Source organism: Dendropsophus ebraccatus, chromosome 7 (genome assembly GCF_027789765.1).
Source record: "Dendropsophus ebraccatus isolate aDenEbr1 chromosome 7, aDenEbr1.pat, whole genome shotgun sequence".
Taxonomy (NCBI): Eukaryota; Metazoa; Chordata; class Amphibia; order Anura; family Hylidae; genus Dendropsophus; species Dendropsophus ebraccatus.
In genome coordinates, this window is record NC_091460.1 from 31,627,045 (window position 1) to 31,654,079 (window position 27,035).

Below are 27,035 nucleotides of genomic sequence, written 5' to 3' on the forward strand. Positions count from 1 at the left end.
AAGTTTATAGCGCAAAACGCTACTACATTACCCCATGCAGGGGGAAAAAAATAATTCAGCAATATGGAAAGAAATAGAACAAAATGGACCATATAATATCTAGGCTGTAAGAATGCAGGAAAAGCAAGAAATGGGTGTCCCAACCTTAAGGGCCTGTTCACACTACGGGTTCTGTGTAAGGATGGTCCGAACCTCCCGAGGTTCGGGCTCGTATGAACCCGAACGCTCGGCATTAGATTCCCGCTGTCTGCCCGCTCCGTGCAGCGGGTGGATACAGCGGGAGGACCTCCTGGAAAACTGGGATACAGCCTATGGCTATGGCTGTATCCCAGTTTTCCAGACGGTCCCCCCTCTGTATCCACCCTCTCCACGGAGCGGGCAGACAGCGGGAATTATTGCTGAGAGTTCGGGTTCGTACGAGCCCGAACCTCGGCAGGTTCGGACCATCCCTAGTTCTGTGCAGAGATTACGCTCGGAACCCCTGCCCATAGTGCTGAACCCTGCTCTGTCTTTGAATGGGAGGCCTTGCGCACCTCCGCTCTCAGCTCAAAGAATTGACATGTCAATTCTTTGAGCAGAGAGGTGCGGAGAGTGGAGGCGCGCATGCCCTCTCATTCAAAGACAGGCATTACTCGGGGGGGGGGGGGGGGGAGGTTTTTCTTGCAGAGGTGCTGTGTGATGTATGGGTAACCTTCTATGGGTAATATTCAGCCCGCTCACAGGCCGGAGGCCATGCCCGAATATTATGTGTTTTTTAGTTTTTTCTATGTTGTAATTGCTGTTGCAGCCCAGCCGTAGGCATTATTACTATATGGAGTTGGGGTCCACAGCAGGGATAATAACTACTACATGGGGAGCAAAGCATGGGACATGATTACTATATGGGAGGTGGGGAGTGAAAAAGCAGGGAGCATTATTACCACATAGGGGCACAGGGCGATGCATTATTACTAGAGTTCAAAAGTTCTAAATTCAGGTTCAACCGATCTGAACCTGAAATGAACCACATTCAAACAGCTAAATTATGGCAGCTACACTAGCGGAACTCTTGTGGCTCTCTTGCAGCGAAAACTGCGTACAAAACACGTGTTCTTTTTAATGTCATGTTGCTTTCTATGGGTGAAGCGGCTGTTTCAATTGTTTCTGTGTGCAATTTAGTACTATAAGTGTCCCACAAAAATGCATTAAAACTGGTACCAGAAAAGACCGCTAAACACCAATAGAAACTAACATCAAGAACATGTGTTTCTGCCCCTGTGGAGCTCTGTCTTTTCCCTTATGTTTCTCTGGCCCTGTATGAAATACCCAGAGTCTGTGCATCCACGAGTACTTATGGGGTGGCCTAAAGATGATGAGCCCTGACATCCACAAAAGCTTATGGGGTGGCCTGAGGAGGAGGAAGGTATAGCGTCATGCAATCAGCTCCCTTGACACCACCGCTCAGTCTCTAGGAACCCAACTGGGAGCAAGTTTTAGGCACCACCATAATACTGGGAAGCCGTATTGGGCCCAGATGCTAGAGTCTAAAAGTCTAAAAGCCACCAGGCCATATTGAGCGTACAGCTCCCCCTGTGAGTCCATAAGCATGCAGCAGTTACAATGAGTACATCAAGCCATACTGAATAGGCAGCAGTCCAAGAGAGGCCATAAAGCATGCCTGAGCATGCAGTAGTCCCAGAATTGCCATCAGGTCATACTTAGCATGCACCAGTCCTACTGAGGCCGTCAAAGTCCCCCGAGTCCCTTAGGTCTAGAACACTGTCAGAGAGAGCGGACACCTTTCCTGCGGCAAAACCTACTCCCTTCGATCCACCTCAGAAGTATAGGGGCTGAATCAGGGAAAATAAATTGCAGAAGTGGGCAGTGCAAAAGCGTCTGGAATGGCTGAACCCAGGAAACCAGTGCCATGTACAGAGAGGTCATGAAATTTGACAAAGTGAGAGGATACAGCTTTGTCAAGGAATTGTAAAAATAGGCATTCTTTTTTTCAGTTGCCACTCTGTCAAAAGGGACTACCTCGATAAAGAGGTAGAGTACATCCCTATGCAGGGGACACACAGATAGTGAGCTGCTGCCATCACCCAGCCAAGTGTGTTTCCTTGCGAACGTCCTTGGGAACCTGAGGTGTGGTAGGAAGAGGTTTGACACCTTTGCCAGAAGCAGAAGCCATCCATTCAGTGGCCAAATGCACCTTGCCAGTCCCTTCTACTTATAAGGCAGTCCCCAAGTTGGCAGACACCATTTCAACTTGTCTAGTGGCAGTTTCTAAGTTGGCAAACACCATCTCAACTTCTTTAGTGGCAGTCTCCAAGACAGACACAATCTCATTTTCTCCTCTAGTGGTAGTCCCCAAGTCGGCAGACACTCCTCAGCTCTCAGCTCCTCATCTAGTAGAAGTTCCTAAGTAAGCAAAATATGTAACCAAAGGATACTATACAGATGTAGTGGCAGAACTGTTTCGGTTATCTAGCCCCAAATACTGCAGTCACCAGACTCTTGTTTACAAGTGCTCATAGGATAACTGTAATATGCACACTGTCAAAAATGACTTGAAAAAGTAAAAGGGGTACTCTGAACCGTATTGGACGCTAATTACAAGTGAATTATCAAGGACTTTGGGAAAGTGGGAAACACTCCCATTGGACAGAAGACCATTGAATTTTATAACTTTTGTTTGGATTTATTATGATGTTTATGTAGTTTGTTTGTGAATATTCACCTATGCTGCTGTAATATTGAATAGGAGGTACACTTACCGGCCACTTTATTAGGTACACCTGTCCAACTGCACGTTACCACTTAATTTCTAATCAGCCAATCACATGGCGGCAACTCAGTGCATTTAGGCATGTAGACATGGTCAAGACAATCTCCTGCAGTTCAAACCGAGCATCAGTATGGGGAAGAATGATTTGAGTGCCTTTGAACATGGCATGGTTGTTGGTGCCAGAAGGGCTGGTCTGAGTATTTCAGAAACTGCTGATCTACTGGGATTTTCACGCACAACCATCTCTAGGGTTTACAGAGAATGGTCCGAAAAAGAAAAAACATCCAGTGAGCGGCAGTTCTGTGGGCGGAAATGCCTTGTTGATGCCAGAGGTCAGAGGAGAATGGGCAGACTGGTTCGAGCTGATAGAAAGGCAACAGTGACTCAAATAGCCAACCGTTACAACCAAGGTAGGCAGAAGAGCATCTCTGAACGCACAGTACGTCGAACTTTGAGGCAGATGGGCTACAGCAGCAGAAGACCACACCGGGTGCCACTCCTTTCAGCTAAGAACAGGAAACTGAGGCTACAATTTGCACAAGCTCATCGAAATTGGACAGTAGAAGATTGGAAAAAACGTTGCCTGGTCTGATGAGTCTCGATTTCTGCTGCGACATTCGGATGGTAGGGTCAGAATTTGGCGTCAACAACATGAAAGCATGGATCCATCCTGCCTTGTATCAACGGTTCAGGCTGGTGGTGGTGGGGTCATGGTGTGGGGAATATTTTCTTGGCACTCTTTGGGCCCCTTGGTACCAATTGAGCATCGTTGCAACTCCACAGCCTACCTGAGTATTGTTGCTGACCATGTCCATCCCTTTATGACCACAATGTACCCAACATCTGATGGCTACTTTCAGCAGAATAATGCGCCATGTCATAAAGCTAGAATCATCTCAGACTGGTTTCTTGAACATGACAATGAGTTCACTGTACTCAAATGGCCTCCACAGTCACCAGATCTTAATCCAATAGAGCATCTTTGGGATGTGGTGGAACGGAAGATTCGCATCATGGATGTGCAGCCAACAAATCTGCGGCAACTGTGTGATGCCATCATGTCAATATGGACCAAAATCTCTGAGGAAGCTTCCAGCACCTTGTTGTATCTATGCCACGAAGAATTGAGGCAGTTCTGAAGACAAAAGGGGGTCCAACCAGTTACTAGCATGGTGTACCTAATAAAGTGGCCGGTGAGTGTATGCATTGTACTTGAGAGAAAAATCTTTACTTATTGACCCATCTCTGTCTGGTGGCCGTTTTTATGGTACTTCATAGAAAAAATACTTTTACCCATTGTACCTGATGTTCCAGTGAAGTCACTGTTGAATGATAATAGCCAGTACCCCTGTTGACTGATTTCTACTGCACCTTACCATCACCAAGCATGTAATTGTATGACAGAGATCCATTGCTTTCCACAGCTCTACTGGGGGAAGTTAACCCAGTGAGTCATCTATCAGGTGCTATAACCGTGTCTGGCAGCAGCATAAATGTCATTATCAAATCAAATGGATTATCATCAATGCTTTGGGTACAGGAAGGGCATTATTACTACTTTGGAGGACAGGAGGGAGGTTATTACTGCTTGGGGGGCACAGTGGGTATTATTTCTACGTGGAGGCACAGAAGGGGAATTATTGCTATTGGGGGCACAGGAGGGGGGATTGTTATAAGTTGAGGCCAAAGACAGGGCATTATGGTATTTAGCAGTACAATGGTAATATGTAAGGTTATAATACCTGTTCCTTGTATAGTGGTATTATTTACTAACTTTATTATATAGAGATAAATAATTGGTTAAGCTCAAAATTTTAAAATTTTATGCATATAAAACCTTCTTACTTATGATTTTGAGGAGGGGGGACACTATTTCAATTGTCATCCCAGGCAGCAGAGAAGCCAGAATATGCTGTGTCTGGGCTTCAGACATACATGGAAAAAATCATTGCAAAGGAAAAGGTATGCAAACAGTGTGGCGCTGCCTGCTTTGTAACATGTAACACTTTTATTGTGACTGCTAAGCTCATGCCAGGTAATATGGGGAGATTCCAATACCAAAGTCTCACTGTAATTACCATATATGTATAGAATTATTGTTTACTGCAGTGTTCCCACTGGTTCAGCATTGGACAAAGTAGGCGTAGTCTCTTCCTGCGCCAATTTTACTACAACCTAAATATTGATTGATCTGTTCTCAACTGAATAAGGACAAAGGCCCAAGAAAACATAGAGAACAAATTCTTTATCAGAAAAATAGTTGTAACTGCGGGAAAATGTAACTGCAGGAGCTGTGAAACACCGCTAGCGATGACAAAATCCGCACCAGGGAAAGTAGTCCAAGGGGCGCTGGTTTTCAACAGAGCCTACCGCAAGGTGGGATGGACTTGCTGCAGCAGGTGACCCCCAAATCACTAACCCTGGCATGGCTTGCAAGCGGTGGTGGGTGAGGTGCAGCTGGAGGCAGGAAAACAGACAGGACTGCAGCAGGACTCACGGCTGGAACCAGGGCAGAAGTCACGGACAGCAGTAACGGGAAAGAACCATGGGCAGGAATCACCAGCAGCAGAGCTGGGACCGTGAGTGTGCAGAGGCTCCAACAGGGCATGACAGGGCAGGTGCACATTTATAGAGGAGGGTGATTATGTGCATAACCAATTAAGGGTGCACTGGGCCTTTAAGTCTAGAACACCCGGCGTGCGCACCCTAGGAGGTGGGGACATAAGCGACAGGCAGAGGAGTAGTAGACAGGATCAGGGACTGGGGCAGCCAAATAGATGTTGGTGCTGGGCTCCTGTACATGGTCTCCAGAGTCTGCCTGACTCTGACTGTGGCGGGAGCCAGTGTGGGTGCGGTGGTGGCCCGGAGCAGGGCCCTGCCATGTGCGCTGGAAGATGGCAACCAGCAAATATCTCCACACTAATGCTAAAATTTCTGGTGTCGATGTCTCCTGTTGAGGTGCCTCTTGATCTGTTCAACTACCCACGGATCCATTCTGCTGCTTGACCTTTGTCGGCCACAACTCCACCTTCAGATACTGTTGTCTGGGGATGTGCCCTCCCCACATCAGGTAAGCTGGGGTTCAAAGGTGGAGTTTACCATCATGTGGCAGGAAGTAAGTCTAACAGAATAATTTTTTCTTTTTTTATTTCACAAAGTCAAGACTGTGGGTTTGGTAAGACGATTGGCTGCATATGGTTGGTCCCAACTATGCTAGGATTCTTTGGGCATGATCCGGTATTGCATTTTTCTATTAATAGACAGTACTACAGTATATATTGCTGCATAATGTTTATTGCATTGGGCTTGCACATAGAGATTAAGCAAACACAAACTCTATGTAGGCTACATCCTAACCATTGGTTAGCCACATATAGATGCAGCACTGAGTATTCAAGTCTGTGACAGAAAGAGCAACATAACATTTAAATTTATTTGAATTTCAAGTAAGCAAAGACCAAGAACCTTTTTTCAGACTATTGCTGTGCATATATTAAACTAGTAGAGCCTTTCTAAACTTTCTTTTAGAACTGAGTACCTGCACATAAAGAAAGGGTTAATGTAAATAATCAGGTATTATTCCCTAGATGAAGCCTATTTTGCATGTGTAATGGGCATAGCCAATATCATAGCCAATAGCAAAAGCGGCAAGCAATGGCTGATAACCTGCACAGAAATGCATTTGTAAGATTTTAAGCTTCCTTTACTTTGCGGGCCACAATAAACACGATGTTTTCAAAGTCAGCTAAGTCAGGGCTCATTACTTTTTCCAGTTTCTCAAATTGCTCAATTTCAAAACCTTCCTCATCGAGAACCTTCCTACAGAAACTCTCATCACAGCGTAAACTGTAAAATTTGTCTTCTCCAATTTTAAAAAATGTACAATTAATAATTGTGTATGATAGAAGATAGCCCCCAACTTTAATCAATTTGGCCAATTTCTTCAGGTTTCTTCTGTAATCCTCATGATCCTTGCTGATCAGTTCCAGGATCGAGATGCTTGTGACACAGTCGGCTTTCGACAACGGCATTGAATCCTCAGTGAATTCCCATTTTGTGACCTTCTTTATTTTGTCTCTTAGGTTTTCTTCTTCCTCCGCCCACCCATCACTGCAGGACATAAGAATTTTAAGGTATTGGTTGTTGGCAATTATTCAGTCACAGACAATGAGAGTGTGCTTCAAACCTAAATCTTTATTTGCAATAATCATATGCAGCATTTTTATCTGCAATTTATGCTTAAAAGGGGTTCTACTTCCTGAGGCCGGGTTCACACTACTTTAAACACCAGCCATTCTGTGACCCGGCGGGGTCACAGAACGGTCTGTGTCTTTGAAGATCATACCGGCCAATATTGCAGTACCAGCCAGATGATCTTCATTTGTGCTGAATTGGCTGAATTGGGATGCGGGCACATCTGTGTGCGCCCGCATCCCAATTCACCATTGAACTTAATGAAAAGTGCAGCCAGAGCTGCACTCTCCATTGTGTGTCCAGCCAGGGTTGTGCGGCCGCTATTCAATAAATAGCAGCAACACAAAACTGACATGTTAGTTTTTTGTGCGGCAGCTAGCGATTCCGGCCGATCCCGATCCAATGTGTATACACTCCGGCCGGGATTTCATAGCTGGCAGCACAACGTAAGTTTCCAATTAATCACGGCCGTTGTTGCAAATGTTGTGAACATGGCCTCACTTTGTAAATGTATAGCACCTTTGCTTTGATGCTTCCAGAGCTTTCTTGAATGGGACAACCTTGTACAGAGCCACAGTTCTTATCCCTCCTCTTCCCCCCTCTCTCTCTCTCTCTCTCTCTCTCTCAGCTCTGCTAACATACTGAGCACTGCTGTTAATCATCATATATACTGCCAGGCGCTTAACCACCACCGTAGCAGCCATAGCAGCTGCTACGAGACCCCTAAAGGGGACCTAGTGGCCCACTCCTGCAATACACTGGGCCCCCTGAGCCTTCATCATTTGCAGCACTTGGTGGCCAAGCAGGCCTCCCAAGTTCTGCAAATGTTTCCTTAACTGCTAACACTCGTGATGAGCGCTTGTAGTTATGCAGTTATTACTACACTTGATGCAGGGGCGTAACTAGAAATGGCTGGGCCCCATAGCAAACTTTTGATTGGGGCCCCACCCCCTCTCGATCGACCACTATGCCATCAACACACTCAGCTCTACACAGGTTCTGTACACCATATAAATTACAGTACAGTTACATCAGGTGACTTACAGGAGACGTCTTCTCTGATCGGAGTTCTTCCCTTTTGATTTTCTTTTCCATCTGCCCTGGGCCGTTATGAGAACCTTTCCGGGCCACGAATCCACAGAATCTGCCAGAGAGACATATTAGGCTCCACACTCTGTCACCATCCTCATCTCTACCAACTGCACATCTGTATTGGCCCCTTTACACCCACATTTAGTGGGTAGGCTGACTCTATGTGATCCCATTTTAGTATATGGCCCTCCTCTCTGTCGCCCCTCCCTATAGATAGCTTCCTTATGTGGCCCCCCCGCTGTCCCCCTTATATATGCCCCCCCATGTTGTCCCCTTATAGATGGTCCCCTATGTTGCCCCCCCTTATAGATGGCCCCCTTTCCCCCTTTATTGTCCCCTTATAGATGTTCCCCTCTCCCCCAATGTTGTACGTTTATATCCCCCTCTCCCCCTATGTTCTCCCCTTATAGATGGCCTGCTCTCCCCCTATGGTGTCCCCCTTTCCCCCTTCCTTATAGATGGTCCCTCTCTCCCCCCTCCCTTATAGATGCCCCCCTCTCCCCCCCCTTCCTTATAGATGTCCCCCTCCCCCCTTCCTTATAGATGCCCCCTTCTCTTCTCCCCCATTCCTTATAGATGCCCCCTTCTCTTCTCCCCCCTTCCTTATAGATGCCCCCTTCTCTTGCCCCCCCCCTTCCTTATAGATGCCCACTTCTCTCCCCCCCCCTTCCTTATAGATGCCCCCTTCTCTTCTCCCCCCCCCTTCCTTATAGATGCCCCCTTCTCTTCCCCCCCTTCCATATAGATGCCCCCTTCCTTATAGATGCCCCCCTCTCTCTCCCCCCCCCTTCCTTATAGATGCCCCCTTCTCCCCCCCTTCCTTATAGATGCCCCCTTCTCCCCCCTTCCTTATAGATGCCCCCTTCTCCCCCCTTCCTTATAGATGCCCCCTTTTCTTCTCCCCCCTTCCTTATAAATGCCCCCTCCTCTTCTCCCCCCCTTCCTTATAGATGCTCCCTTCTCTCCCCCCCCCTTCCTTATAGATGCCCCCTTCTCTTCCCCCCCTTCCTTATAGATGCCCCCTTCTCCCCCCCTTCCTTATAGATGCCCCCTTCTCCCCCCCTTCCTTATAGATGCCCCCTTCTCCCCCCCTTCCTTATAGATGCCCCCTTCACTCTCCCCCCTTCCTTATAGATGCCCCCTCCTCTTCTCCCCCCCCTTCCTTATAGATGCCCCCTTCTCTTCCCCCCCCCTTCCTTATAGATGCCCCCTTCTCTTCCCCCCCTTCCATATAGATGCCCCCTTCCTTATAGATGCCCCCCTCTCTTCCCCCCCCTTCCTCATAGATGCCCCCTTCTCTCCCCCCCCTTCCTTATAGATGCCCCCTTCTCTTCTCCCCCTTCCTTATAGATGCCCCCTCCTCTTCTCCCCCCCTTCCTTATAGATGCCCCCTTCTCTTCTCCCCCCCTTCCTTATAGATGCCCCCTTCTCTTCCCCCCCTTCCTTATAGATGCCCCCTTCTCTTCCCCCCCCCTTCTTTATAGATGCCCCCTCCTCTTCTCCCCCCCTTCCTTATAGATGCCCCCTTTCTTTATAGATGCCCCCTTCCTTATAGATGCCTCTTCTCTTCCCCCCCCTTCCTTATAGATGCCCCCTTCTCTTCCCCCCCCCTTCCTTATAGATGCCCCCTTCTCTCCTCCCCCCCTTCCTTATATATGCCCCCTTCTCCCCCCCTTCCTTATAGATGCCCCCTTCTCCCCCCCTTCCTTATAGATGCCCCCTTCTCCCCCCCTTCCTTATAGATGCCCCCTTCTCCCCCCCCCTTTCTTATAGATGCCCCCTCCTCCCCCCCCTTTCTTATAGATGCCCCCTCCTCCCCCCCTTCCTTATAGATGCCCCCTCCTCCCCCCCTTCCTTATAGATGCCCCCTCTCCCCCTTCCTTATAGATGCCCCCTTTTCTTCTCCCCCCCTTCCTTATAGATGCCCCCTTCTCTTCTCCCCTCCTTCCTTATAGATGCCCCCTTCTATTCTCCCCCCCTTCCTTATAGATGCCCCCTTCTCTCTCCCCCCTTCCTTATAGATGCCCCCTCCTCTTCTCCCCCCTTCCTTATAGATGCCCCCTTCTCTCCCCCCCTTCCTTATAGATGCCCCTTCCTTATAGATGCCCCCTTCTCTTCTCCCCCCCTTCCTTATAGATGCCCCTTCTCTTCTCCCCCCCTTCCTTATAGATGCCCCCTTCTCTCTCCCCCCTTCCTTATAGATGGCCCCTCCTCTTCTCCCCCCCCCCTTCCTTATAGATGCCCCCTTCTCTCCCCCCCCCTTCCTTATAGATGCCCCCTTCTCTCCTCCCTCCCCTTCCTTATAGATGCACCCCTTCTCTCCTCCCTCCCCTTCCTTATAGATGCCCCTTCTCTTCTCCCCCCCTTCCTTATAGATGCCCCCTTCTCTTCTCCCCCCCTTCCCTATAGATGCCCCCTTCTCTTCCCCCCCTTCCTTATAGATGCCCCCTTCTCTTCCCCCCCCTTCTTTATAGATGCCCCCTCCTCTTCTCCCCCCCTTCCTTATAGATGCCCCCTTTCTTTATAGATGCCCCCCTTCCTTATAGATGCCCCCTTCTCTTCTCCCCCCTTCCTTATAGATGCCCCCTTCTCTTCCCCCCCCCCTTCCTTATAGATGCCCCCTTCTCTCCCCCCCCTTCCTTATAGATGCCCCCTTCTCTTCTCCCCCCCTTCCTTATAGATGCCCCCTTCTCCCCCCCCTTCCTTATAGATGCCCCCTTCTCCCCCCCTTCCTTATAGATGCCCCCTTCTCCCCCCCCTTCCTTATAGATGCCCCCTTCTCCCCCCCCTTTCGTATAGATGCCCCTTTCTCTTCTCCCCCCCCCCTTCCTTATAGATGCCCCCTTTTCTTCTTCCCCCTTTCTTATAGATGCCCCCTCCTCCCCCCCTTCCTTATAGATGCCCCCTCCCCCCCCCTTCCTTATAGATGCCCCCTCCTCTCCCCCCTTTCTTATAGATGCCCCCTTTTCTTCTCCCCCCCTTCCTTATAGATGCCCCCTTCTCTTCTTCCCCCCCTTCCTTATAGATGCCCCCGTCTCTTCCCCCCCTTCCTTATAGATGCCCCCTTCTCTCTCTCCCCTTCCTTATAGATGCCCCCTCCTCTTCTCCCGCCCTTCCTTATAGATGCCCCCTTCTCTCCTCCCTCCCCTTTCCTTATAGATGCCCACTTCTCTCCCCCCCTTCCTTATAGATGCCCCCTTCTCTCCCCCCCCCCTTCCTTATAGATGCCCCCTTCTCTCCCCCCCCTTCCTTATAGATGCCCCCTTCTCTCCCCCCCCCCCCTTCCTTATAGATGCCCCCTTCTCCCCCCCCTTCCTTATAGATGCCCCCTTCTCCCCCCCTTCCTTATAGATGCCCCCTTCTTCCCCCCTTCCTTATAGATGCCCCCTTCTCCCCCCCCTTTCGTATAGATGCCCCTTTCTCTTCTCCCCCCCCCTTCCTTATAGATGCCCCCTTTTCTTCTCCCCCCTTTCTTATAGATGCCCCCTCCTCCCCCCTTCCTTATAGATGCCCCCTCCCCCCCCTTCCTTATAGATGCCCCCTCCTCCCCCCCCCTTCCTTATAGATGCCCCCTTTTCTTCTCCCCCCCCCTTCCTTATAGATGCCCCCTTCTCTTCTCCCCCCCCCTTCCTTATAGATGCCCCCGTCTCTTCCCCCCCCCTTCCTTATAGATGCCCCCTTCTCTCTCTCCCCTTCCTTATAGATGCCCCCTCCTCTTCTCCCCCCCCTTCCTTATAGATGCCCCCTTCTCTCCTCCCTCCCCTTCCTTATAGATGCCCCCTTCTCTCCCCCCCCCCTTCCTTATAGATGCCCCCTTCTCTTCTCCCCCCCCTTCCTTATAGATTCCCCCTTCTCTTCTCCCCCCCTTCCTTATAGATGCCCCCTTCTCTCTCCCCCCTTCCTTATAGATGCCCCCTCCTCTTCCTTATAGATGCCCCCTTCTCTCCCCCCCCTTCCTTATAGATGCCCCCTTCTCTCCCCCCCCTTCCTTATAGATGCCCCCTTCCTTATAGATGCCCCCTTCTCTTCTCCCCCCCTTCCTTATAGATGCCCCCTTCTCTTCTCCCCCCTTCCTTATAGATGCCCCCTTCTCTCTCCCCCCTTCCTTATAGATGCCCCCTCCTCTTCTCCCCCCCTTCCTTATAGATGCCCCCTTCTCTTCTCCCCCCCTTCCTTATAGATGCCCCCTTCTCTCTCCCCCCTTCCTTATAGATGCCCCCTCCTCTTCCTTATAGATGCCCCCTTCTCTCCCCCCCCCCTTCCTTATAGATGCCCCCTTCTCCCCCCCCCTTCCTTATAGATGCCCCCTTCTCTCCTCCCTCCCCTTCCTTATAGATGCCCCCTTCCGAGGAAAGCAAGTTTAAAAAAAAAGAAAAAAACTCACCTAACAACACGCTCCCCCGTCAAGCCTTTTTCCTGTCACCCCCTGTCTGATGCGCGGCTGCCGTCTGATGCCGCGTCCTAGCCCCGGCAGTGCGCGTATCATAGAGTTCTGTGCGGGCCTGTGGCCGCGACTTCCGGCACACGTCTCTGTGCCGGAAGTCGAACCGCAGCACAAGCCCACACAGAACTCTATGATACGCGCACTGCCGGGGCTAGGACGCGGCATCAGACGGCAGCCGCGCATCAGACAGGGGGTGACAGGAGCGCTGTGGACCGGTCCCGTGCTCCTCCTGGCCCAGTGACTCCTTTTCCCTATGGTTGGGGAAAGGAGTCTCCGGGTCGGGAGGAGCACGGGACCGGCCCCCGGCTACAGCACCCGGGAGGCATGCTCAGCCGCCGGGTGCTGCAGGATATGTAAGCTCCAGGGGCCCGCGTGACGGGCCCCTGATGCGGTGGGGCCCCGTAGCAGCCGCTACGGCTGCTACGGCGGTAGTTCCGCCAGTGACTTGATGGCTTAGTGGTCAGTTGGGAAGGGGGGCAATCAAAAGTTTGCTATGGGTCCCAGCCATTTCTGGTTACACTCCTGTATACTGCCCAGCATGTGAAACACAATCTCTCCTTTGTTGTCCTCTATGATGTAAACACAGCTCCATAACAGGGGATGGTTTATTTGCCAAAACCTCAAGTCAATTTTTTACTTTTTGTATAGTATATTAGAAAACTAAATTGTCAAGTGTAAGTATTAGGCATTAAAGAAAGAAAATAATACTGGACCTGCTCATCCCTTTGAACTCCCTAAAGAGTTTTAAGGTTGGTGTCCAGTCAAAGGCATCTGGATCTTTGTTTCTCCACAGTTCAAGCTGTTTGACATCGGCTTCATTAAGTTTTACAATGGAAATGTCTTGAAAGAACTCATATAGTGAAAGAGGAGGAATTATATTGGAGCCAATGCAGATTTCAATCAAGGTTTTACCAGTAACCAGACCTATGAATAAAGAAAATTTGACCTCTAAATTCCATTTCAAATTTTAGTTAAATTTTTTAAATATTCTCACTTTTTTCCCTCCATTTAAGACTTTTTATTGATCTTTAAATAATTTCTGAGTAATTTTCATCCACCCTAAAGATTGCCTTAAATATTGCTTTATATTATTTGCTGTTGCAAAAAGGTAAAAAAAAAAAAAAAAAGTCACCAAAAATGTTTCATAAGTTCCAAAAAAGTCTTAAGGTTTTAACCTATAAAATTTTTTTAAATAGATGTGGGTGCCATCTGTAGATACACACCTATTTCTGTGGTAAGCTCAGAAAGAGAGCTACTTCTTCCCAACTGGACATGCATTTGTATCCAGTCTCACCTTTCTCTTAGATAACTATCCGAACATGTCATTAAAGTGCTCAGCATACCTCATCTAGATGTCAATCTCAGAGTTAACTTTCATAGTCTTACACAGTTTTTACACTTTGTGAGAGAAGATCATGACCTCGTTTCTTTGAGAAGCTGAAACTCTCACCACTTACTAGATATATTTAGTTAAGAGATAAGATGAGAGTGGACACATCTGTAGCAGCCAGCAGCTCATTGGCTAAGTCAGGGATTGGGTCAAGGAGGTAGATGGGGCACTGAAAGTGGCCTATGACATATCCTTTGGACCCAATCATTTCACATTTGGCCCACACATAGCTGGTATTGTAAACAAGGGGATCTGACATACTGTAGCCCTCCAGAGGGCAAAGTCAATTTATTAGAATGGACATGGTCTGATACTGACTTTGGTGCATTTCATGATCATACACTGGTTTTGTTTGGGTGTCAAGACCACACTTTTTAGTGAAGCACAGATGCAGTATATGTAAGGGGAATAGGAAAAAAGTCACTAATAAGCGATGCTTGGTTCTATAGTCTATGTGGGTCTACTGGTGGGCACACATGGGCATACCTTTATAACAGATTTCAGACAAAGTGGTAATGTGTGGGACAAGTTAACAAACAAGTACAAATTAAAGATGGTTTTAGTGGACCTGGCATCTCTGCCATTGGAATCGTGCACCCTCCTGGATAAACCACAACCACAGATCACATAGAGGTGAGCTGACTTCCTTCTTTTCTCCCAGCTGATCACTAAAGCTGGGGGGGTGGGGGTGGGGGGTGCAAAAACATTTGGGCATGAATATATCTGGACATAATTTACGTACAGGTCAATTTACTTACCTGACTTTGCCACATTATAAAAGCATCTCATCATGTTGATCGTAGACTCCTTGAAAACTGAGTATGGAACATCTTTAGAAAAGTAGTCTTGCAGCAGCTTCTTGTCATTAGCCTCACGATCAGGATAGTACAGAGTCACATTGAGGTCCATTGTATCTTGATTCCCTCTCGATTTTCTAAGATTAAAGTGTTCTTATTATTAGTGCATTATTATGATATACTGTATATGTGTATATATATATATATATATATATATATATATATATATAAAATTTAAAATACATATACTGTACATGTTTTAAGTCAATGTTAAGGACAAGCTGTCATGTGTGTGTACATGAAGAGTAGCACTATAACTGTAACATACTGTATTCTATATACAGTTTCTTTGCTTCTGTGTTTCACTAGTTACTTCCACTCATTACTCTTTATAGATTGGTAAGGGCGGCATGTAATGAGATCTCTCAGTAAGCAGTCGGTCTGTTTTGCTTTTCAGGACTGATTTTCACTAAATTATTAGTGGGGGAACCTGATTTTTATTTATTTTTTTTTAAAATAAAAACCCACAAATACAATAGCGACCACCACTCTGCTCTAAAAGCAATGGTCTGGCTGCTAAATATAGCTATATTTAACTACATAGCTAAAATGTATCTATGTTGCACAATTACAGTGCAGGCCCTTAAAGGGAATCTTTCACTAGGGGTATGATGCCTTAAATGAGGGCAGCATAAACTAGTGAAAGAAATGCTGACCAATTCAGTGTATTATTTACATCTTTCTTTTCAGCCATCCTCCTAATATGCAGGAGAATAGGATTGTTGACTGCCTATAAATAGCATGGATAGATAACTGCCAATCAGCAGCTGGTGGGTGGAGCTTTCTGCTTCTTATGAATATCCAGGACTACTCATGCACATAATGGAGAGGACTACTTATTGTCCATGTTATTCAGGAGGAGATCTCTGGATCAGCTGCACAGAACAATGTAAGTGATATATCATTCTGTTCAGCTTCTTTGTCACTATTTTATGCTACCCTGAGATAGGACAACCTAAACCTGCTGACAGAGTCCCTTTAAAGGTGTATTCCCATCTTAACAAGTTATACCCTAGCCCCAGTGTCCATGGAAAAGAGAATATCTAAGAAATTGTGAGGGGTTAGATCACTGGGAGCCCTGTACAATCTTCACAATTGCCACACATGTGCGCTGCCAATCCGTTCCTTCTCTAAAAAGCTGCATAAGATAGCTGAAAGCTCTGTTGGTTCCATAATGTACGGATAGAGTGGCATTCTGTATAATAACTTGTATGAACTCTATAATATATGAATTAAAAAGACGGACATGTAATCAGGTAGGGGATCATTAATACATAGATGTCCATACCAGTCACACAGCCGGAGCCTAGAAGACGCTGCAGATGGATCCTGCTGGACGGGCAGTATTACCACTGATTCCTCCTGGAAGAATTCTTCATTACAGGACATGATGGAGGAGATGCTGTCCGGCTTATATATTATTTTATTTGGCAAACAATCAAACAAGGGACGTAAACAATACAAGTTACAGCAAAACAGAATAAAGGTATGCAGAAAATGTGACGCTGCCTGTCAGCTACATGTAACATATCACTGGGACTGAGATCATGCCAGGTAATATGGGGAGATTCTAATAACAGCAGATTCTGATCTCAGTGATATCACTATATACAGTATGTATAGGATTGTTGTTTACTGCTCTATGGTAGAGGGCAAGCCTGATGCTTAGACAGCAGAAGGAGCGTGTGAAGTCGGGTTCTGAGTGTTCTCATCAGAATGAGGACACCGACCCAGGAAAATATAGAAAATAACAAATTCTTTATAAAAAAAAAAAGCACAATGGGGCAAATTTACTTTTTTTACTTGTTTCGATCAAGGTCTCAGCTAAGTTTAGAGTTTTATATATTTCAGTTTAAAAGAGTGGGGATTAGGGCTAAGCAAGAGATCACGGGGGTTCCGACCTCTGAACCCCTGGCGATCTCCGTATCGGCCCCCAGCTTTAGTGTTATGAATAGAGACATGGGTACAGCATGAGCCCCGCAAATCTATTCATTCCTATGGAGATGCAGGAGAGAGCAGAGTAAGTACTCTTGCAGCTTACTCAGCTCTCTCCAACATTTCCTTAGGAATGAATAGAGCCGCCGGAATGTGCCATACCCCCGGCTTTATTCCTAACACAGAAGTCGAGGGGGGGGGGGGGGGTTGGAGGTAGGATCCCCCGTAATACCTTATTTATTTCCTAACCTGTGGATAGAGGACCAGTAAATTTTTTGGAATACCTCTTTATCTCCTGTTGACTTTAATGGGAGTAGCACAAACACCGTAGTTGTTTGCAAAACTCTGAGGGGGCCGGGGAGATCTTGAACCAAGGACAGGTGCAGGTCCCAGAAGAGGGGAGGGCCGATCGTCACACTGGGGGTAGGCGGGTCCTGCCGATGCCCGGGAATAGACCAGTGCTAAGTGCTTGAACCAGGCCCCAGTTCTTAAAAAGGACAGTGGCACCGGCTTCCTACCGGCGCCATCTATTCATGTGCAACACTTAAGGTGATGTACCTTATAGTATATTTGCTTTAAATAAAAAAAAAGCCAACATTTGTTGCCTAAGGGCCAGACTAGGTAGGACAGACATTCAGGAGCATGTAAGCAATGACGACCAGAGTCTTGAAGGGAAACTATCAGCAGGTTAGACGGCTCTAACATTCTGATATCTCACTACAGCACATGGGGCACTGAGGATAAGGGTAAGTTTCTTAGCTTTATCCTCTGTGCCATTTCCATGCCTTTTAAAGTTAAATTACTATGCTAATAAAGTGATTTGGTCTACTGGGGCGGAAATACTGCACCTAACCCAGTGCACCAACCCACCTTATAATAATTTTACTTCAAATTGCATGGAAACAGCGCAGAGGGCAGTGGCGTAACTACCATAGAGGCAGGGAAGGCGGTTGCTATGGGGCCCGTGGAGGGAGGGGGCCTGGGATGCATAGGGAAGATAAGAGCCTCCCGTGTCCTTTTGCTTAACCCTTTATGTACTGCAGTGTGTAAGTGACTCTGTGTTCTCTTACATGCTGCAACACAAAAAAGGGTTAATTTGCTAAATACAGTTAGCTCTCTGCCTCACTACTCTGATAACCTCTGACTTCTGTTCTCTGAGCTCCTGCAGAGGTCAGGGGTTAACAGTGCAGGAGTAGTGAAGGAGAGAGCTAATTGTCTTCTGTATTAACCCTTTTTTGTGTTGCAGCATGTAAGAGAACACTGGGTCATTTACACACTGGAGTAAATAAGGGGTTAAGCAAAAGGTAGTCTGCTCCTGCACCTATGTATATAACCATGAGGCTCCTTATAGGCTGTTATAGTTAAATACAGTGGATGGACAGAACAAGCAGACATGGGCTTTCTCCTCTGCCAGTCACTGTTGTGGCTGCATGCAGGATTCTGCCTCTGGCAGAGGGTAAAGGTAAGAGACATACCCCATGTGCTGTAGGGGGGTGACAGCAGTTTATAGTAGTCTATAACCCATCAGGTGGGGTAAGAGACAGGTTGGAGCGACAACCCAGCTAGAATCCACGTTTTCTTAGCAGATTAGGAAAGTTGGTAAAAAAAACTGTAGTTGATTTCATCTGTTTTTTCACTTATAAACATCACATGTGCTTATTTCGGTCATACATCCTCACATGTCACAAGCAGCACAAACAGGATCCTAGACATGACATTGCTGGGGGACTTTTTACCAATCTTTTGAACCATTTAACCCCTTAAGTTCCTGGCTTGATGCAGTTTAGATTTATTCTTTTCTTTAGTATTTTTAGGTACATAAATTGCACCTTAATGAAGAAATCCAGCGATTTCTAAAAGCCAGCAGCCTGCAGGGGGAGGCAGAAAATTGATTTCAAGTAGGGACTTACCTCTCCCCGTGCCTGCAGTGAGCAGCTGAAGCGGCCGCAAGACCCCCGCTGGAAGTCATTTTCCCCCAAGTTGTGATGATGTCACCACCTGTCCCGGCTAATGGACTGGCCGCTCAACAAATAAGTGACTGGAGCAGCGTCCTGCCCCAGTCACTGACTGGCTGAGTTGCCAATCAGCCAGGTCCATGACGTGGACACCCCTCGTAGGCGCTCTAGCCACTCACCGCGGGGCATGGTGAGAGGTAAGTGTGGTGTCCCACCACAGGTGTTGCTATTGGTTACACCCTTCGCAAAAGTCTGTACTTATCTATGTAAGTGGTAATGTAGTAGTACCAGAATTTTACCACTCATTTTGTTTAACTGTATTCAGATATTGCATAGCTGTGGAAGCTAAAGGGTTATTGTTTTCTTGTGTATCACCTGCATCTATACACCAATGAGAGTTCTTTCTTCTTCTCTCCTATCACCTTTCTCTTTACTTCTCTCACACGCACTCCTTACATGCACTGTAGGAAGGAAGTTACATGGGTAGGGGAAGTGTAGTGTCTTCTTACTCTGGATTCTGTAGAGGAAAGACGCGAACAAGGACGCTCCCTACAGCAGTCAAGTTGGGCCCTGGCTCTTGCCAGGTTCCCCAGTCTCCAGTTAGTTGTGTAGACGTTGAGCAGAGCACATGCACATGCGAGACACAGTTTCCCTCAAGCAACCCCTCTAAACACTATGCAGTGTTAAGTCGCTACTAGAGAGGACAAGTCAGGGACAGACCCAACCCACGCCGAGAACAAGAGGAACACAGTGCAGGACAGTATCCATAAAGAGTAAAGAAACTGAACCGGATAGAGCAAAGTTGCTAGAGACCTAAGCACTCAGTGTACCGCTCATCCCAGGTAACAGGGTCTGGAGCTTGTGTCACCCTCTAGGACGGGTCACCTGACACTGGTGGGCAGTAGGTGGTGCAAAGACCAAAGAGTTAAAACACGGGCACAAGTATTCTCTCTTCTTTCAAGTATTCTACCTCTCAAAGTTCCGGCAGAGCATAGTATTACTTGGGTTGAGACATCCTCCTCTCTACTCCTCTGAGCTTTCTACTTCTAAGCATGCAAGTCAGCCAGCACGGCTATGTCTCTGAGTATAGATTTGCTTCTTCAAGTTTAAAAGTAACATATCAAGGCAAAGCTGTATTACCTGCTTTCTACATCAAGTAAACAGATTTTATTTATTATAACCGGACTCTGTGGTTCTTCATTAAACACCTGCACAGTAAACACACCTTCCTTGGGTCATCTCCTTTTTCTATTAGTGGCAGTGCCAATAGTCTGGGTGGGTCACTACTCCACTCCGGACCACCGCGATAATTGCCCAAGGGACCCCAAAATAGCGAGGCAGGTTACTGTCTACAGGAGAAAAAGGTATAGCCAGCCCACTAAAATAAAAGAAGGTGTGCCAACATACCTGGGTGCCCATCCGGCACTGGTTTCACAACAACATAACACCCGGCTTCGATCAACCACTAGAGATGAGCGAACCGGTTCGGCCGGTATGGGATCCGATTCAGATTTTTCCAAAAATCTGAGTCCGATCAGATTCGGATTTTTGGATTTCGATTTTTTTTTCTTGCTTGCAGCCGCCATTCTAGAAAGCAGGAAGTGTTCCGGGCGAGAAAAGTGCTTTCCCATGATGCCTGGAACATATCCAATCAGCAGGGATCTTGCACTAGCCCACCCCCTGTGTGACGTCGGTATTGCCTGAAGACATGACCGCACCATGCAGTGTGTAGAGAGAGAGAGAGAGAGAGAGGAAGCATACTGTTAGCGGTGCACAGAGCTCGTCATTGACAAAACGCTTCTGGTGCTGCTGCTGTCGTGTACTACAGACTACTGAGAAGATATTGTAGGAAAGGAAAGATTAGGAAAGCGGAGAGGAGAAACATCTAGTGATTGAGAGAGAAATATAGAGAGGGCGAAAGATAGATAGATTAGGCATAGGAAAGCATAGGGTGCACGGAACAAAAACGTGCTGTACAGATATACAAGTCCTATACTTCTGATAGTGTGTATATCACATCCATCTTATCCTGAGAGACAAAAATACCTGGTGCAGGTGTATAGCAGAATACCTTAAAAAAAAGGTCTCTCTCTCTCTCTCTCTCTCTCTCTCTCTCTCTCTCTATATATATATATATATATATATATATATATATAGACAATTTCTATACTTGGACCCTTCTGATAGTGTGTATATCACATCCGTCTTTTATCCTGAGAGACAAAAATACCTGGTGCAGGTGTATAGCAGAATATCTTAAAAGAGGGGTATATATATATAGACAATTTCTATACTTGTCCTATATATTATTTATATATATATATATATATATATATATATACACACACACACACACAAGCCCTATATATTACAGAAAATACTGCTCTCTTCTACCAAGTGTAGCAATCAGAATTTGAATATAAAGTCATGGCACAGCGGCAGCAGGAAACCGCACAAAGCGTTTCAGGCAGAGGGCAGGGCAGAGAGTCTGGCTCAAGGGGCAGAAGAGGAAGTAGCGCAGGAAGAGGGTCCAGTGGCAGGCCTGAGCTTCCTTTGTCACACCAGGGTCGTGTCCACACGTCTAATTCCACAGTCCTGGAGTGGCTGGCTCACACTTCGACGTCCACAAGGATGAGTAGTGAGACAGCCAGCCAGGTTTCTGTGGGTACCTCGGACACGACCCTGACTTGGGAAGGGCACGCAGCAATTCCACCACGTCCTCCTTCTGACATCCTCATCCTTTAACCCGCCGCCTGCAAGGGAACTGTTGGTGTCTATGCGCAGCCAACTGCTCTTTGATGATGATGAGCACGTGGGGGAAGAGACAGGGGATAATCAAGTGCAGGGCATAGCTGTGTCGGAGGCGATATCAGAGCAGGCCCATGTTAGGCCTGGCAGGAGAGCAGTAGGCAGTAGACGAGAGAAGGGTTGGGCAGGAGCTTGATGAGGATGATAGCATCATTTTGGAACAGGATGATGCTACATCGGATGTTACATGGGATCGACGGCAGGATTTGGCTTATTCGACGGATTCGTCAACCGGGAATCCGTCCGCCAGCAGGCCCGCAACAACCAAAAAGCAGACAGGCAGCAGTAGTCTACTAACAAGTCGGAAGCGTAGCCAGGACAAGCAGATGACCACTGGGGAAACCTCCTCCACTGCAGGTCCCAGTATTGGCAGCGCCCGCCAATCCTCGCAGCCTTTCTGTCGGTAATAGACTCTACACCTAGCCTGTGTGGCAGTTTTCTTAAAAGTGCCCAGAGGATACCTATGTGGTCATCTGTCGCCTGTGCGACAGGAGCATTAAAAGAGGCAAGAGTTGCCATCCTGGCACCAGTGCCATGGCTGCCCATATGAAGCGCCACCACCTTTCTGCCTGGCAGAAACGAGTGATAGTGGGTCACAGCAGGCCCAGGCAGACCCGCGGTCAACAGCAGCAGGAAGCAGCAGTAGTCAGAGGGGCCTTTCACAGAGTCAGACCTCCTCTGTGGAAGGGAGAGTGGCTTCATTCCCTTCTTCTGCTGGTGGCCCCTGTGTTGCTAGCACTAGGCAGCCTGGCATCATGGAGTCCCTATACTGGAGGCAGACATATGCACCCAACAATCACGCAGCAGTCAAGCTGAACGCCCACCTGGCCAAGTTGCTGGTGCTCCAGGCTCAGTCGTTTAAAGTTGTCGACACCGCACCTTTCCGTGAACTAATGTCGTGTGCTGAGCCATGGTGGAAGGTGCCGAGTCGACACTACTTTTCCAACACAGCTATCCCGGCCATGTATAGCTATGTTCGCGAAAAGGTTGCTGACTCGCTGAGCCATTCAGTGAGCAGACATGTACATTTAACCACAGGCATCTGGAGCTGTAATTACAGGCAAGGGCGGTATATGTCCATTACTGCTCAGTGGGTAAATGTAATATGGCCGGCGGACCCCCAGCAACTTGGCCAGGGAAGGGCGATGACACCACCCCGTTGTCACAGCAGGGTTCCTGTGTCGCGGTCCTCCTCCACCTCCTCCAGTAGGTCCAAAACCTCCTCAATCGCCAGTGTTCCTCCGTTGTACCACTTGGGTGTAGCACGGAGGTGTCACGCTGTGCTGCATCTAGCCTGTCTGGGTGAAAGGAGACACACAGGGGAGGAGCTGCACCTGCCTGCTCGAGACAGAAATCCTCTTGTGGCTGACTCCACGCCATCTTAAAATTGGGACAGTGGTGAGTGACAATGGGAGCAACATTCTCTCTGCGCGGCGTCGAGGAGGTATGATGCACGCCCCGTGTATGGCACATGTTTTAAACCTAATAGTTACACACTTTCTAAAGTCTTCATCCCATTTACAGACTGTGCTGTCAATAACTCGAAAGCTGTGTAACCATTTCAGCCATTCACTGGCATCCATGTTGACTACTGCTGTGCCTGCCTTTGCCTCCTTGTTGGCTACTTCTGGGCCTTAACTGGCATCCAGGTTGACTACTTGTGTGCCTGCCCTTGCCTCCATGTTGGCTACTGCTGGACCTTAACTGACATCAAGGTTGACTACTGGTGTGCCTGCCCTTGCCTCCTTGTTGGATACTGCTGGACCTTAACTGGCATCCAGTTGACTACTGGTGTGCCTGCCCTTGCCTCCTTGTTGGCTACTGCTGGGCCTTAACTGGCATCCAGGTTGACTACTGGTGTGCCTGCCCTTGCCTCCTTGTTGGCTACTGCTGGGCCTTAACTGGCATCCAGGTTGACTACTGGTGTGCCTGCCTTGCCTCCTTGTTGGCTACTGCTGGGCCTTAACTGGCATCCAGGTTGACTACTGGTGTGCCTGCCCTTGCCTCCTTGTTGGCTACTTCTGGGCCTTAACTGGCATCCAGGTTGACTACTGGTGTGCCTGCCCTTGCCTCCTTGTTGGCTACTGCTGGGCCTTAACTGGCATCCAGGTTGACTACTGGTGTGCCTGCCCTTGCCTCCATGTTGGCTACTGCTGGGCCTTAACTGGCATCCAGGTTGACTACTGGTGTGCCTGCCCTTGCCTCCTTGTTGGCTACTGCTGGGCCTTAACTGGCATCCATGTTAACTACTGGTGTTCCTGCCCTTGACTCCTTGTTGGCTACTGATGGTGCGATGCCCTGGCCCCTGGGGGCCACTTCCGCAGTGCTGGTGTTATGAGCGGGCAATGACCGGGGCAGCTGCAGGGTGTATACTTGTCACGGTATAGGCCTGAGGGCAGCACAGCTGTAGGGCCGGTCTGTGGAATCTGCGGGTGATGATGGGCATGCGATTCTTCGCTGCACTTAGTCAGGGCACCAGTTAGTGGACACCAATGCCAGGGTTCAGTAACAGCGGTTTTATTATAGATGAGGTAACTAGTAGCAACAGTTCTGTCCGGATGCAACCGGGTATATAGCAGGCTTTGACAAATAAAGCAGGAGTGGTGCTGCATAGGCTGTGAGAATACGTGCCAGATGATGGGAGTAGGAGTATGAGAGAAATAGCGTTGCTGGGTGGATTAGCTTGAGAATAATACTTGCTGTGAATCCTTGCAGCGATGAGGAGAGATAACGGAATGACACCCAGATGAGAGAGAAGAATCCGGACACTTGAGCAGGCAGATACAGCCGAAGACTTGAATACAGCAGAGCACTCGATCCACAACTCCTCTGAGGAAGGAGAGGGACGACACACACAACCTCCTTGCTCAGCAGCAAGGGGAAGACTAACTTGTTAGGAGGAAGTGGGAGGTCACATGGTTGCTCCTGGCCAGAGCTAGTCGGCCATTGGAGGAACCATGGTTACCGGTCACGTGATCAACAGCCTTGCATACCACTGTACAATGTAATAATACACAGGAATACATGAGAATACACATGAGAATGCACATTACCAGAGAATACTAGGGGAAAACCAGCAGCAGTTGCAGTGCAAACACTTACCAGAACAGGCATCGACACAGCAATAGAAATGGCCACAATAGGAGTAGTAGTCTGCATGTTCTGGGACACTGCAATGGGCCTTAACCTTAACTGGCACCCAGGTTGACTACTGCTGTGCCTGCCCTTCCCTCTAGGTTGGCTACTTCTGGGCCTTAACTGGCATCCAGGTTGACTACAGGTGTGCCTGCCTTTGCCTCCATGTTGGCTACTGCTGGGCCTTAACTGGTATCCATGTTGACTACTGCTGGGCCTTAACTGCCATCCAGGTTGACTACTGCTGGGCCTTAACTGGCATCCATGTTGACTACTGCTGGGCCTTAACTGACATCCATGTTGACTACTGCTGTGCCTGCCCTTGCCTCCATGTTGACTACTGCTGTGCCTGCCCTTGCCTCCATGTTGACTACTGCTGTGCCTGCCCTTGCCTCCATGTTGGCTACTGCTGAGCCTTAACTGGCATCCAGGTTGACTACTGGTGTGCCTGCCCTTGCCTCCATGTTGGCTACTGCTGGGCCTTAACAGGCATCTAGGTTGACTACTGGTGTGCCTGCCCTTGCCTCCTTGTTGGCTACTGCTGGGCCTTAACAGGCATCTAGGTTGACTACTGGTGTGCCTGCCCTTGCCTCCTTGTTGGCTACTGCTGGGCCTTAATTGGCTTCCATGTTGATTACTGCTGGCACTTAACTGACATCCATGTTGACTACTGCTGGGCCTTAACTGGCATCCATGTTGACTACTGCTAGGCTTTAACTGGCATCCATGTTGACTACTGCTGGACCTTAACTGGCATCCATGTTGACTATTGCTGTGCCTGCCTTTGCCTCCATGTTGACTACTGCTGTGCCTGCCCTTGCCTTCATGTTGGCTACTGCTGGGCCTTAACTGGCATCAAGGTTGACTACTGGTGTGCCTGCCCTTGCCTCCATGTTGGCTACTGCTGGGCCTTAACTGGCATCTAGGTTGACTTCTGGTGTGACTGTCCTTTCCTCCTTGTTGGCTTCTGCTGGGCGTGCCTGGCCTCCATGTTGGCTACTGCTGATCCTGCCTGGCCTCCATGTTGGCTACTGCTGCTCCTGCCTGGCCTCAATGTTGGCTACTGCTGATCCAGCCTGGCCTCCATGTTGGCTACTGCTGCTCCTGCCTTGCCTCCCTGTTGGCTACTGCTGCTCCTGCCTGGCCTCCATGTTGACTACTGCTGCTCCTGTACTGGCCTAAAATGACTATTGCTGGACCTCCACTGGCCTCCAATGACTACTGCTGCTCCTTCACTGCATTTGTGACCTTTTTCCTGCATAGACCCTGTAATGGTGAATTTCCTGCATAGACCCTGTAATGGTGAATATTGAAGTCTAAAAAAAAAAAAAATTACTTTGAGATATCGACAAAATAATGATGTTACTGACATGTAGAGCCTTAAATTCAACCAAATACACTACCCCCGTATCATATATATGCTTTAAACTATGAAATCCGAAGAAATCCGAAAAAATCTGAAAGTCCGGTCGGACCTAACTTTTGAAAAGTTCGCTCATCTCTACCGACCACCACAGAATTGGCGTCACACTTTACCACCTAGGAAGTGACCGGTCGTACCGCTTCCCAGGGGTGGACCATCACATAAGTTGTTACTTGTAATCAATTTTCCCCTCCCCCTGCTGGCTACCGGCTTTTAGAAATCACTGGACTTCTCCATTAAAGGAAATGTATCATCAGAAAATAAGGTAACAAACAGATTGATGCTCACATTCCTCTGGGACTATGAAACATACTGGGATTTTCACTACAAAAGAGTGCCAGCTAGGGGATTGGTACATGTGATCCTTATGCAAGCGAGATGCTGATAGCATCGCTGCCCTGGAGTACTGGGACCCAGTAGCGATATTGGGGGGGGGGGGGGGGGGGGCAGGGGGCACTGTCGCTCCCGAGCCCACATAGGCAGGGGGCTCCTGCCTCTGTTAAAAGTGGGAGGAGTCAGATTTAAGTTGAACAAGAAAACAGTCTTTACTAAAAATCCTTTGCTCGCAATACAGAGTAGACAATCTCTTTCTTAAAAGTACAATGCAGAAATATGTATATATGTAGTCCAATCCCTTGAATGGGATATTTGTAGATTTGTATACAAAGCTTCTCGCTGGAGGAATGATACTTGAAATAACTTGTTTAGTTAATAAAATGAATGTCTACGCCCATGGGTATGATTCTTCCACCTTTCACTGTCTATGGGTACCTTGTAACACAGAGCAGGGAGATAGACCCCACCTGGTGGGTATAGCTAGCCGTCGGGGCGACCCCTAAGGAACCTAGCAGAGTGCAGTGTAGTCTGTCAGCTTACCGCTCTTGTCTAATCACTGTCTTGTGCTCCTGTCTCTATTAGGCACTGTATTTTTGCAATCCGTTTTTTCTATTCGTTTTTTTGCAAAAAAAACGGATGAAAAAAACTCATGCATTTGTGTGCATCCGTTTTGATCCGTTTTTCCATTGACTTCCATTG

The 27,035-nt window shown here is 48.0% G+C and overlaps 1 protein-coding gene across 2 annotated transcripts; it reads right to left on the reverse strand.

Annotated features, from left to right (window-relative positions):
* Positions 1-6,074: 6,074 nt before the first annotated feature.
* On the reverse strand, positions 6,075-26,946 carry LOC138796707 (nicotinamide N-methyltransferase-like). Of its 2 annotated transcripts, none has more exons than XM_069976353.1 (5): positions 26,877-26,946; positions 16,033-16,106; positions 14,646-14,821; positions 13,211-13,421; positions 6,075-6,877 (listed from the first exon to the last, which is right to left on the reverse strand). In XM_069976353.1, the coding sequence occupies exons 3-5, from the start codon at positions 14,794-14,796 to the stop codon at positions 6,460-6,462; spliced, it is 780 nt and encodes a 259-aa protein (XP_069832454.1). In that variant the 5' UTR covers positions 14,797-14,821; positions 16,033-16,106; positions 26,877-26,946; the 3' UTR covers positions 6,075-6,459. The 2 variants fall into 2 exon arrangements, with proteins under 2 accessions (XP_069832454.1, XP_069832453.1); XM_069976352.1 differs by having other exon boundaries at positions 16,033-16,154; positions 26,877-26,941.
* Between the last annotated feature and the right edge of the window lie 89 nt (positions 26,947-27,035).